Source organism: Hevea brasiliensis, chromosome 10, assembly GCF_030052815.1.
Source record: "Hevea brasiliensis isolate MT/VB/25A 57/8 chromosome 10, ASM3005281v1, whole genome shotgun sequence".
NCBI classification, from domain to species: domain Eukaryota; kingdom Viridiplantae; phylum Streptophyta; class Magnoliopsida; order Malpighiales; family Euphorbiaceae; genus Hevea; species Hevea brasiliensis.
The window spans coordinates 50,619,582-50,632,714 of record NC_079502.1 but is presented as its reverse complement, the minus strand read 5'-3'; the positions used below and the strand labels follow the sequence as shown (position 1 = coordinate 50,632,714).

The following is a 13,133-nucleotide window of genomic DNA, read 5'->3' as shown; positions in this document are numbered from 1 at the left end:
GGTATCTTGTACGGGTAAGGGTGTCACATTTAGTGGTATCAGAGTACGGTTTAGGCGTTTCTGGGCCTAGATTGAGTCCATACCATGCATTGCATTTGTAAGAGTCGAGGTGACACTAATGCAGATCTGTTTATCTTTCTTATTTTGAATAGGATATGGATCCTTCCTCTCAGAGAGCCGTTGAGGAGGAAGTGGAGAGTCATGCTCCACCTGCAGCAGCTGAGACTGGAGGCATGAGAGAATCTGCTCCGCCAGCTCAAGTAGAGCACCTTTCGGCCTCCACGAGCCATGTTCCAACAAATGGCCGACTTCTTTAGACAGATGGCTGGGGTAATGCCAGCACCACCACCACCACCACCAGCTCCACAGCAGAAATCACACCTGGAAAGGTTAAGAAAATTTGGAGCTGTGGACTTCTATGGCAAGAGAGAAGATGACTCTGTTGCAGCCGAGAATTGGTTGAACCGAACGGGCAGAGTCTTAAAACAACTCCATTGCACCCAGGCGAGAACTTAGAAGTCGCTATATCCTTGTTACAAGACGATGCCTACGGATGGTGGGACATCGTGTCAGTGAAGTGCAGCCGAAGTCAGTAACTTGGGACTTCTTCCTCTCGAGTTCAAGAAGAAATATGTGGATCTTGTATACGGAAGAGAGAAGAAGAGAATTTATTAACCTGAGGCAGAGACAATTGTCAGTGGCTGAGTATGAGAAAGAATTCGTCCGATTAAGCCGCTACGGAAGGGAGATAGTCCCTAATGAGGCTGAAAGGTGCAAGAGATTCGAAGAGGGACTGAATGACAATATCAAGATACAGCTCACTGCCTTGGGAATCACAGAATTTAGCAAGCTAGTGGAAGCTGCAATAAGGGTTGAAAAAGTGAGAATCAATGAGCAGACTGGAAGGAGAGACGAGAAGAGGGGACCAGTCGGTCTAGTTCCACCTGGATTTGGGAAGAAGTTTAAGGGTCCTCCTGCACAGAGTTCGGGTCAGCCACAGGGTCAGGGTCAGTCTCAAGGGCCCAGGCCACAGTTCACCCCTAGGAGAGGTCAGTCCACACCATCAGTGGGCAGCTCTCCAGGGATGGGGTTCAGGGGACCAGCCCCAGCATCTTCTGCGTGTCCACACTGTCAGAAATGGCACAAGGGGGAATGTTGGAGAGTGACTGGTGCTTGCTTGAGATGTGGGTCGGCAGAACATCAACTGAGGAACTGCCCACGCAGAACTACTACAGCTGCTCCGACACAAGCAGACAGACCTGCTCCTGCACCACCAAGGGGTAGAAGGTCTGGTAAATCCGAAGCTGTGGGACCATCTCAGAGGCCTACATCTGAGCCAGCAGAGAGGCCAGATAACAGACCACCTGCCAGAAATTATGCCTTGAGAGCTCAGGAGGAACAAGATGCCCCGGACGTCATCAGGGGTACGTTCTCCCTCTACAATACTCCTGTGCATGCATTGGTGGATCCAGGATCCACTCATTCTTACATTTGCATCAACCTACCCGTAGAAAGGGGGATATTGGTAGGGGAGAGTGACCAAGACATTCTGGTCACTAATCCATTGGGCCTGATGTGGTAGTGAACAAAGTATACAAGGGTTGCCCGTTGAGGATTCAGGGGTATGAATTCTTGGCAGACCTAATTGAGTTGCCCTTCCATGAGTTTGACGTGATATTGGGAATGGATTGGTTGTCACGTCATCAGGCAATAGTTGATTGCAAATTGAAGAGAATTTCTCTAAAAACTTCAGAGGGTAATGAGATCACAGTTGTGGGAAAGGATGATTTCTGTCCAATGTCATCTCACCACGATTGCAAGAAGAATAATGAGAAAAGGCTGTGAAGCCTACCTAGCACATGTGGTGGATACTAGGCAGGCTAAGCCAAACCTGAGTGACATACCCACAGTGAGAGACTTCCCAGAGGTATTTCCTGAAGAGTTGCCTGGTTTGCCACCAGAAAGGGAAGTCGAATTTGCCATTGAGACATTGCCTGGTACAGCACCCATTTCCATTGCTCCTTATAGGATGGCACCCACTGAGTTGAGGGAGTTGAAAACTCAGTTGCAAGAGTTGCTTGATAAGGGGTTCATACGCCCCAGTGTGTCACCGTGGGGAGCTCCAGTGCTGTTTGTGAAAAAGAAGGATGGGACTTTGAGACTATGCATCGATTACCGACAGTTAAACAAAGTGACTGTGAAGAACAAATATCCGTTGCCTAGAATTGATGATCTGTTTGATCAGTTGAAGGGAAGCAGAGTATTTTCCAAGATTGATCTCGCATCGAGGTATCATCGATTGAGGGTGAAGGATGCAGATGTGCCAAAGGCGCATTCAGGACCCGATATGGGCATTATGAGTTTCTAGTGATGCCCTTTGGCCTAACAAATGCACCAATGCATTCATGGACCTTATGAACCGTATCTTCCATCCACACTTAGATCGGTTCGTAGTGGTCTTTATTGATGATATTTTGGTGTATTCCAAGACCAGGAAGAACATGATGAGCATTTGAGGATTGTTACGCAAACCACGAAAGAAAAGAAGCTGTATGCTAAGTTGTCCAAGTGTGACTTTTGGCTGAATGAAATTGCATTCCTTGGACACATAGTGTCAGCTGATGGGATTAGGGTGGATCCCAAGAAAATAGAAGCAGTAATGGAATGGAAGCCTCCCAGAAACACAACTGAGGTCAGAAGCTTCTTAGGGCTAGCTGGGTATTACAAAAGATTTGTGAAGGGATTTTCCCTAATAGCTGCTCCAATGACCAAGTTGTTACACAAGAATGTCAGATTTGACTGGAATGACAAGTGCCAGACCAGTTTTGAGAAGTTAAAGGCTATGTTGACAGAGGCACCAGTGTTAACACAGCCAGTGTCAGGGAAGGATTTTGTGGTTTACAGTGATGCCTCTCATAATGGGTTAGGGTGTGTGTTGATGCAAGAGGGGAAAGTGATCGCCTATGCTTCTAGACAGCTAAGGCCACATGAACAGAACTACCCTACCCATGATCTAGAGCTTGCAGCAATTATCTTCGCACTGAAGATATGGAGGCATTATTTGTATGGTGAAAAGTGCTACGTTTACACAGACCACAAGAGCCTAAAATATTTGCCAACCCAGAAGGAGCTCAACCTTAGACAGAGGCGATGGATTGAGTTCCTGAAGGATTATGACTGTGTAATTGACTACCATCCTGGGAAGGCAAATGTAGTTGCTGATGCTTTGAGCAGAAAATCCATGACAGCCTTGAGATCATTGAATGCCCATCTATCTTTGATTCGAGATGGAGCTATTTTGGCTGAGTTGCAAGTGAGGCCAAACTCACAAAGCAGATACTAGATGGGCAAAAGACAAATGAAAAGTTATCGCTATTATGAGCAAGATCTCGGAGGGAAAAGCAGCGACTATGGGGTGAAAGCGGATGGGTGTCTCATTTACAAAGGAAGACGTGTGTACCGGATGATGGGAATTGAAAGCTAGTATTCTAAAAGAGGCACACACTAGTGTATATGCTATGCACCTGGAAGTACAAAGATGTATCACGACTGAAGCTTGATATTGGTGGCACGGTATGAAGAGAGATATCGGTGACTATGTGACTAAATGCTTGACATGTCAGCAAGTCAAGGCAGAACATCAAGTTCCATCAGGATTGCTACAGCCTATACGCATACCTGAATGGAAATGGGATCGGGTCACCATGGATTTTGTAAGTGGTCTGCCTCTCACCCAGAGGAAACATGATGCAGCATGGGTAATAGTGGATAGATTGACAAAGTCAGCACACTTTCTGCCAGTTAGGACTGACTACTCACTAGAGAGGTTAGCGGTGTATATCGGTGAGATAGTTAGCGCATGGAATCCCACTTTCCATTATATCGATCGAGACCCAAGGTTTACCTTGAGATTTTGGAAGAAATTGCATGAATCCTTGGGTACACAACTCCATTTCAGCACAGCTTTCCATCCTCAGACGGATGGGCAATCAGAAAGAGTAATCCAGGTAAACAATTGAAACCCACGAAATTGATACAAATATTGAATTGAAATGATAACAATAACATGAAATATTTGTCAGGTCCTTGAGGATATGCTGAGGAGTTGTGTCATTGAGTTTGAGGGAAGTTGGGATAGATACCTCCCACTGGCAGAATTCGCATACAACAATAGCTATCAAGCTAGCATCCAAATGGCCCCATATGAAGCACTGTATGGGAGAAAATGTAGAACTCCAGTGTGCTGGACTGAATTGGGCGAAGACAAACTGGTAGGGCCAGACCTGGTGAAACAGACTGAGGACAAGGTAAAATTGATCAAAGCTAATCTGAAGGTTGCCTCAGACAGACATAAATCTTATGCCGACCTGAAGAGAAAAGAAATAGAATATGGGGTTGGAGACAAAGTGTTCCTCAAGGTGTCACCATGGAAGAAGGTATTGAGGTTTGGAAGAAAAGGTAAGTTGAGCCCTAGGTTCATTGGCCCATATGAAGTCATTGAACGTGTGGGTCCAGTGGCCTATAGGCTAGCTTTACCACCAGAGCTGGACAAGATCCACAATGTGTTCCATGTATCCATGCTCAGAAGATACCGCTCAGACCCTTCACATGTCATCTCCAGAGAAGAAATTAAAATACAACCGGATTTGACATATGAAGAAGAAACTCTACGAATCTTGGCTCGGGAAGTGAAAGAGTTGAGGAACAAACACATTCCACTGGTGAAAGTGCTTTGGAGGCACCACAACACCGAGGAGGCACCTTGGGAAAGTGAAGAAACGATGAGGCAACAGTTCCCTCAACTGTGTGCATCGAGTAAATTTCGAGGACGAAATTTAAATTAGAGGAAGAGTTGTAACACCCTCCGGTAACCACTCAGTACATTCTCATTCGGTGACGGTGTCGGTCGGACAGCTAGAACGTCGGAAAAATATTTAAACTAAAGTTAGGAACCTAATTAACTCAAATATTAATAAGAAAAATTTAGTAAAAATTTTAGAAATAAAATACAATCGAGTCAAGCAGTAGGTGCCCAGCGATGGGTAATCGGAGGGAAGTTGCGGTTCGCAACGAGGAGCCCTAGACCAGGGAAAAATTATAAAATAATTTTGGGACTCCATAGAAGGGTAATTGAGGTTCCCATGCCATTAGAATGACAAGAAAATACTTAGAAAAATTTTTCAATCGTTACAGACAATTTTGACCCGTTAAGCCAAACGGAGGGCATTTTGGTCATTTCGCCTTCCGAGGTGATTTTTGGCCGACTTGCCCAGTTGAGTAAATAATTAATATGACATCAAATATGAAGAAATATTACTAGAAATGAAAATTGAAATGAGTAGTGGAAGAAAAGAAAAGAAAATGCAAAAATAAGGCAAAAATGACATCATTTAAAAAGTTGGACCAATCACACTTAAGCCATTGTTTGACTAACCATTAAAAGAGATAAGAGAAGACTAAATTCAACAAAATTTCAGCAGCCATCCTTCTCTCCTTAGTGCAGCCAAAACGTGAACCTCTCTCCCTCTCTCAAACTCCATTAAACCTCACTTCTCAAGCTTAATTTCTCCCTTGTTTCACCACAAAACCCTAACCTCTCTTCATTAAAATTTTACTCCACACCTTAAACAACCTTTTGGCAGCCTTGAAAGTGAAGGAAAGTGAAGTTTAGAGGTGGGAAAAATCTGCCCTAAGTGAGGTTAGTGCTACAAACTTCATTCTCCTTCTTTTAATCTTAGTTAGAATATCATTTGAGCTAAGAAATTTTAAAGAATTGAAGTAAATTACATGAGTTATGGTACTTTAAATTTTCAGCAGCCCTATGGAAGTATGAGGTTGATTGTTTTGATAAATTTAAAGTGGCTAGAAATGATGGTTAAAGTATTAAAACACATGGACATTAAACTAAGTATGTTAATTAAGTTCATGAGTAAATTTAGTTGGATATTAGGGTTTGGAAGGGTGAAAATGTGAATTGGCTTAGGAAATTGTTAGGGCACATTGTAATGGTCAATTAGTGACCATTTTAGATATGTTGACCATAAATGGGACTGAAAAATGCTATGGCAAAGTGAGGTGAAATCTGCCCTATGGACAGCAGCATAGGGACTGAAATTTCAGTCCCTTTGCACAGCCATAACTTGGGCTGTGTAAGTCCAATTGAATTTTGGCCAATTGGACATGAAACTAGGCTTATAATGGCACATTTTTGCTGAAGAAACCATGCCCAAAAGACCAAAGCAAGAGGACCAAAACTTGGCCCCAATCCGGAACCCTGAAACTGCCTCTGCAGAATTTGACCAAATGAACAGTAACTGTTCATTTGGCCATAACTCACTGTAGATTTGGTCAATTGGTCTGAAATTTTTACAGCAACAAGTTAAGACATAGACAAACAACTTTCATGAAGGAACCTACCCCAAATTATGGCCAGAACCCAGTCAACCAAGTGACTCAAGTCACTGTTCATGTTACTGTAGATATGGTAAATCTGCAGAATTTGAAATCCGGCCAGCTTGGGTTTTTGAGCCATATCATGAGCTACAAAACTCCAAATGGAGTGATTCAAAACGGAAATTCAACTAGACAAAATAAGGAACAACTTTCATGTTTTACATTTCTTCAAATTCCAACAGTAACAGTGTCCAATGGAACAGTGAAGTTAGGGCATCAAAACTGAAATTTTCTGCTAGTGTGGGTTACACTTTGAATTTGCATTAACACTTAATGCCAACAAGTTTTAAACACCAAATGTGGTATGTTGGGAGTGCCAAAGGCAATGTACACATTTTTATTCTAAAAGTCAACATTTTTGTTGACCAATGATGAATAGTGACACCAAAAAGTTGAAATTCACAAATTGACAAATTTAAGAGTTTCAAATGCCCTAGTATACCTAACAAGATTGGTTTGGATAGTTTGGCATGCCAATAGGGTTCCGTTAGCGATCGCACATGGCAACAATGCCATTCTGTGATTTCATGGCTTTTAGCCATTCGACTTTACATTGAGACTTGGCCTTGTGCTCGACATTATTTACACTTGTTAGTCGCTCATGCACACCGGAGATGCATTTGCAACCATTGGTGTGACGGCCCGTGGGACTAGGTAACCAGTTCCAGTTTACCCGTTATCCAGTCCAGTCGTCTAGTGTAGGTTACTTGGGGCAACCAAATGAATAAAAGTGAACAAAGTTAATGAATTAATGAATATACCAAAATCAAACAAAGAAAGCATACACTTTGCATACACATTTATTTTTTTGCTATTTTCTTCTATTATATTATTGCACCACTAAGCATTATTGCTTAGCGCGTTGCTTTTGCCACGCGTAGGTACTGGAGATCCCGATCGTGAGCCCGTGAGACCACGCATCGGGTGAGTCCATCCGACGCTTCGCTCGTTGTCTGTGTCACCTCACTACCTGCAGTGCATCGGTAGGGCACTAGGTGTCAGTTTGTCATTTTGATATTTTGTGGTAGATTTGTATTTTCTCATATGTATTTGATCTCATGTAATATATTTTGATGTATATATAAATTATGAAAATTGTATTTGTTAATGGAAAAGTAGATGTTTACTTGTGATTTACATGCGAACATCACATGTGAATGATGAATGAAAATGGAAATTGAAATGTGGAAATCATGATATTGAATTTGGTGTTGATAATGAATGTTTGAGAAATATTGTTGAGATTTTGGGATATTGGAGTTTGAGATGATGAAATAAAAGTATTGGAAGTGTTTTTAACAGGTTCCGAAGAACGGTTTTCTCCATTTTTAGCCGGTACTCCGCCGGATTTTCTTAAAATTTTTCGGAACCTTAAATGCATGATACTTTTGATAAATGGTTTAAATAATTTGTATTTCATAAATTATGTGCAAAAGCATTTTCTAAATTAATTGAGAAATATTAGAGTGTGCCGGTACACCAGGTGGCATTACTTACTTGGGTATACTGTACACGGGTAAGGGGTGTCACATATTCAAATCTGGATTTTTAAGTTGAATATGAGATATTCAATTTAATTTAAGTATGTATGTTTTATTTAATTGTTAAATAGTGATATGCATGATGGATGATCATGGACTATAAAAGACCAATGTGATTGGATTTATTTCTTTTATGTTTCTTTGGGATTGTAAATTAATTAATTCATTTTAATTTATTTTGGGCATGTATTATTAAGTTTGTAATAATTTTTGGGTTGTAATTTCATTTATTTAAGTTCCTGTAAATTCACCTTGGTATGCCAAGGATTACCATGTAATATTGGATTGCAAGAAGTTCAAGGAGGTCAAGAGCATTGGTGGGACCAGTGGGAGGAATTCAAGATCAAGTCTTGATTATGTACTCCTTCAGCAACTCTTGTAAAATGAATGAATGAATGAAATACACCTAGGAATGCCCTGATTCAATTCTTGGTGGCTCAGAATTGAATCCCTTAGAAAGTCCATGATCATACCATATTTATTGCTTATCCATGAATGCATGAAATGTATGGGAATGTATGCTATTATATAATATATGCATGCTAATTGGATAATGTGCAAAGTGAGACCTTAATAGTAATAAGAATGACCATAAAATCTTCCAAACAAATGATTAAGTTGGAAATGCTATAATTAAAGTAATTATAACATAGGCCCTCCATTGGGCCAATTATTTTAAGAAATTTTAAATAGTTGCATAAAATGCAATTAATTTAAGAGATTTTCTTAAGAATAATTGTTAAGCATGAGATGTTGTAAATATGTAAATGGTTTAGTGCCCAATATTGGATGTACCTGAGGACATTAAAATTATTTGCATAATTACTGGCTCAATGGGATCAACATAACTAATGCAAGATAAGTCAATAATCGATGTACCTGAGATTTTGAGCATTAGGGGCCAGGTAAAGGATTGAACCTCACATGAGATGTGATGGGCAAGGAGTTGCTCACTTATAGTTTATTGTAATTCCAATAATGGATGTACCTAAGGATGATCAATAGAATTATAAGAATTCAATCACCCACTAGAAATCCATCCAACTAGGATTTCCGTTTTCTACTTTGGAAGTGTAGGATTCGCTAAGTTAGTGGGAGGACCAATTTGATTAAAAGACCATAATCATTTTGGTTAATTACATGATACATTTACTAATTAATCTGATTATTTTCTACAGTTAATTTTATGATAAAAATGAGCACAAAACAACCACCACCATCCAATATCCTTGCAAGCATACTTGATCACAATAGGTTGACAGGACCTAATCTGTCTGATTGGCTGAGAAATTTAAAACTTGTCCTGAACCTTGAACATATAGGATATGTTCTAGATTCAAATGTTCCTGGTCCCTTACCTTCAGAGGCCACACAAGAAGAACATGAAACTTTGGACAAGTGGAAGGAGCATGATATGAGAGCTAAGTGTTACATGCTTGCTTCCATGAGTAATGAGTTACAGAAGCAACATGAGAACATGTAGAGTGCGAGTGAGATCCTCCTTCACCTACAAGAGTTGTATGGTGAGCACAGCAGGAATGCTAGGTATGAGATATCTAGACAGCTATTCCGTATGAGGATGTCTGAGGGACAGAATGTTGGGGATCATGTCCACAAGATGATTTGGCTGATTGAGCAGTTGGAACATCTTGACTTCAACATGGATTTCCAACTACAGACGGATTTGATCCTTCAGTCCCTTCCTGAGTCTTTTGGGAATTTTTTGACAAATTTCCATATGACTAAACAGGAATGCACCTTAGCTGGTTTACTCTGTCACACCCTACTCCTCTGTAAGATGTAACATGATCCCGTAGTACACCTAATGAATTACCATACTTCGCCTACCAATAACCCATTAGATATACTACAAGGGATTTTAAAACAATTTTCGTGAAATTTAAATTATCGATTAAAATCTGGTGTTATAAAATTTTTTTCAAAATTTCGGCAAAGTGCCGGCTGTATTTTGAGAAAACAATTCTTCAATCTTGCAAAAGAAAATGCTCCCAATATGTTTTCTCAATTACAACTTCAATAACTTCATTTCAATTCACAATTCAATTCTCAATAAACAATCAATTCATTTTCAAACTAATCTCATCATAAAGAAACATTTCATTGATTACAAGACTCAAAATTTATAATACAAAACTATTCAAGTAAATGAAATCTCAAATTTATGTTTACAATAATTTACATTTAATTACATATCAAAATGTTTTACAAGAGTTTTTATACAACTGCTCAAATAATTTACATACATATTATTACATGCATACATCAAAACCTATGTACATGGGTATACCTATAATATACCTGGAGCTGATTTGAAAGTGTCTTCAAAGAAATTTACTCACTGTTCTATGCTCTTCTTACCTGCGACAGCATACAAAGCTATCGCTAAGTGGTAAACTCAGTGGTGCACAACTATAATTTAAAACATAGTACAATATACATTGACAAAATTTACAGTAAATAATTTGGAAATCTGAATACTCAATAAATTCCAAAACTCAAAATATTCATTGCCAATAATGTAAATCATTTGTATAAAATGACTTTGATCACGAAATTCAATTTATCAAATCATGACTAACCATTTAAGGTAGTTCCCACAAAATCAATTATACATAAATCATAACTGAAATCATAATTCTTTACTGTTCAAAAACATTCTGTGTCTCAAAAATCATGTTGTATCTCAAAAACCATGCTGTATCTCAAAAATCATTCTTTATCTCAAAAATCATTCTTTATCTCGAAAACCATGCTTTATCTCACTAACTATGCAAGACTAATCCGAAAGGGCCATATTCGATGTGATTCTAACTCCCTATGGTCGGGGAGGTCAAATCATCGTGCACAATACCATCACAATAATGAATGTAACATCCTTATTTTAGCTAGTTCGTACAGTCTACTATTCCGGTGACCAGTGTCGGTCCGGATAGCTAGAACGTCCAAAAAAATATATATATATTTAAACTAAAGTGAGGAACTATAATTAACTCAAATATTAATAAGAAAAATTTTGAAAAAAATTTTAGAAATAAAATACAACCAAGTTAAATGAGCAGGTGCCCTAGCGATGGGTAACCTAGTGGGAAGTTGCGGTTATCGCAACTAGGAGCCCTAGACCTGGGGAAAAATTCATAAAATAATTTTTGGGACTCCAGAGAATGGTCATTGAGGTTCCTATGGCATTAGAATGCCAAGAAAATATTTAGAAAAATTTTTCAATCGGTACAGACAATTTTGGCCCGTTAAGCCAAACGGAGGGCATTTTAGTCATTTCGTCTTCAGAGATGATTTTTGGCCGACTTGTCCCGTTAAGCAAATAATTATTATGATCTAAAATATGAATAAATATTGCTAAAAATTAAATTGAAAATGAGTAGAGAAGAAAAGAAAAGAAAATGAATTAAAATTATAATTTTGACATCATGCTTATGTCACTAAGCACTCCCAACCAATCACCACTTGACAAAATAAATAAAAGGGATAAAAATGAAGAAAAAATGAGATAAAAACAAAAGAAACCAGCAGTTTCCTTCTTCATACGGGCTGAATCAAGAGAGAAAGAGAGAGAAAAGGAAAAGAAAGAAAGAAAGGAAGAAGGAGAAGGAGATGAACAGTAGCAGAAACAGGGGTTCAGCAGGGCAGCATGTTTCTCTTCCGTCCAGGTGAGTTTGGCTCAACATCTATGGCTGATTTTTTGATATGTTTGAGGTATGTATGTGTGGAAGTTATGGCTAAAATTTGGTGATTGTTCAACGGTTGGATTTGAAGAAATATATTGTTGAACACAGGCTGTCTATAGGTTGAATTCTGAATTTTGGCTACTGAAATATGAGAAAAATAAATAGTTAGGATGCTTATAAAATTATGAAATTTGGTACAAATGATATTTGGGATGTTGAGGCTGCTGGGTTAAAATTTGGTGAATTTTAGACTTGTGGTTTATGAGATATAAATTGTTTTGCATGAGCTGTCTGAGTAAGACTGATTTCTGCAAAAATTCAGATTTTGAAGGGTTGAATGAATGTTTTGATATCTCATGATATAGAATTATTTGATGCTAAAATTTTTACTGACATTGTATAGGGATGTCTTGAATATATGGTTAAAATTTGGGATTTATCTAACAGTTAGATCATTATATATAAATTTGAATGCACAAGCTGCCAGATTAGGTATTAATGGGTGGTTGTGGATTTAAGATTTATGATAGGAGTTTAGTCCAATTTAAGGGGAAATGCTGTTGAATTTTTATTGGATATTTAATTTAGGAAAGTGAAGTTATAATTGATTATGATTATTATGGTTCTAGGAGAAATCTTGAAGAATAACAAGCTCAAGGTTGGTTTCAAAAAGGTTAGTGCTTATTTATGCATATATCTCTCTTATTCCATGTTAGGGACTTAAAATGAGTATGAAATTGTAAATTAAATGAAATAAAACTTATGTGTATGTACACCATGGAATTTGGCAGCCCTAAGAAAGGGATAATGTTGATGGTTTTGATGGATTTAAAATGGCTTAGAAATGGTGTTGATGTGTAGATATAAAGTTGAAAAGGATTAGTATGCCTAAATGACATGTGTTGTGTGAACCTTGAATTTGAGCTAGGGTTTTGGAGAGAAATTTGGACTTTGCTTATGTAATGGTGAATGAAAATTTTAATGGTCAATTAGTGACCATTTGAGGTAAGTTGACCATAATTTGGAGTGAATTATAGCATTACAAACTGATTTGGTATGCTGCCTAGTGAGAGCAGCAGGTGTGGCTGTGAGTCAAGCCTGTTTGGACAGCCATAACTTTGGCTGTGTAGGTTCAATTGGTGTTTGGCCAATTGGACATGAAACTAGAGACATAATGGCACAATTTTAGTGAAGAAATCATGCCAAAAAGACCAAAGCAAGTGGACCCAAAGCTTGCCCCAATCCGGATGTCCTGCAACCAGATTCTGCAGAATGACCAAATGAACAGTGATTGTTCATTTGGCCTTAACTCATTGTAGAATGGCCCAATTGACCTGAAATTTTTACAACAACAAGTTAAGATATAGACCAACAACTTTCATGAAGAAACCTACCCCAAATTATGAGCAGAACTTAACCAAAAAGGCAGTTACAA

General features: G+C 38.7%; 1 protein-coding gene across 1 annotated transcript; it reads left to right on the top strand.

The window, feature by feature from the left end:
• Window positions 1-970: 970 nt before the first annotated feature.
• On the top strand, window positions 971-12,594 carry LOC131169361 (uncharacterized). The gene is made up of 3 exons (XM_058128582.1): window positions 971-1,424; window positions 7,335-7,352; window positions 12,560-12,594. The coding sequence occupies exons 1-3, from the start codon at window positions 1,085-1,087 to the stop codon at window positions 12,592-12,594; spliced, it is 393 nt and encodes a 130-aa protein (XP_057984565.1). The 5' UTR covers window positions 971-1,084.
• The last annotated feature ends 539 nt before the right edge of the window (window positions 12,595-13,133 follow it).

Coding starts and splice junctions, on each gene's coding strand:
- LOC131169361 (XM_058128582.1), top strand. CDS start 1,085: ATGGGGTTCAGGGGACCAGCCCCAGCATCTTCTGCGTGTCCACACTGT.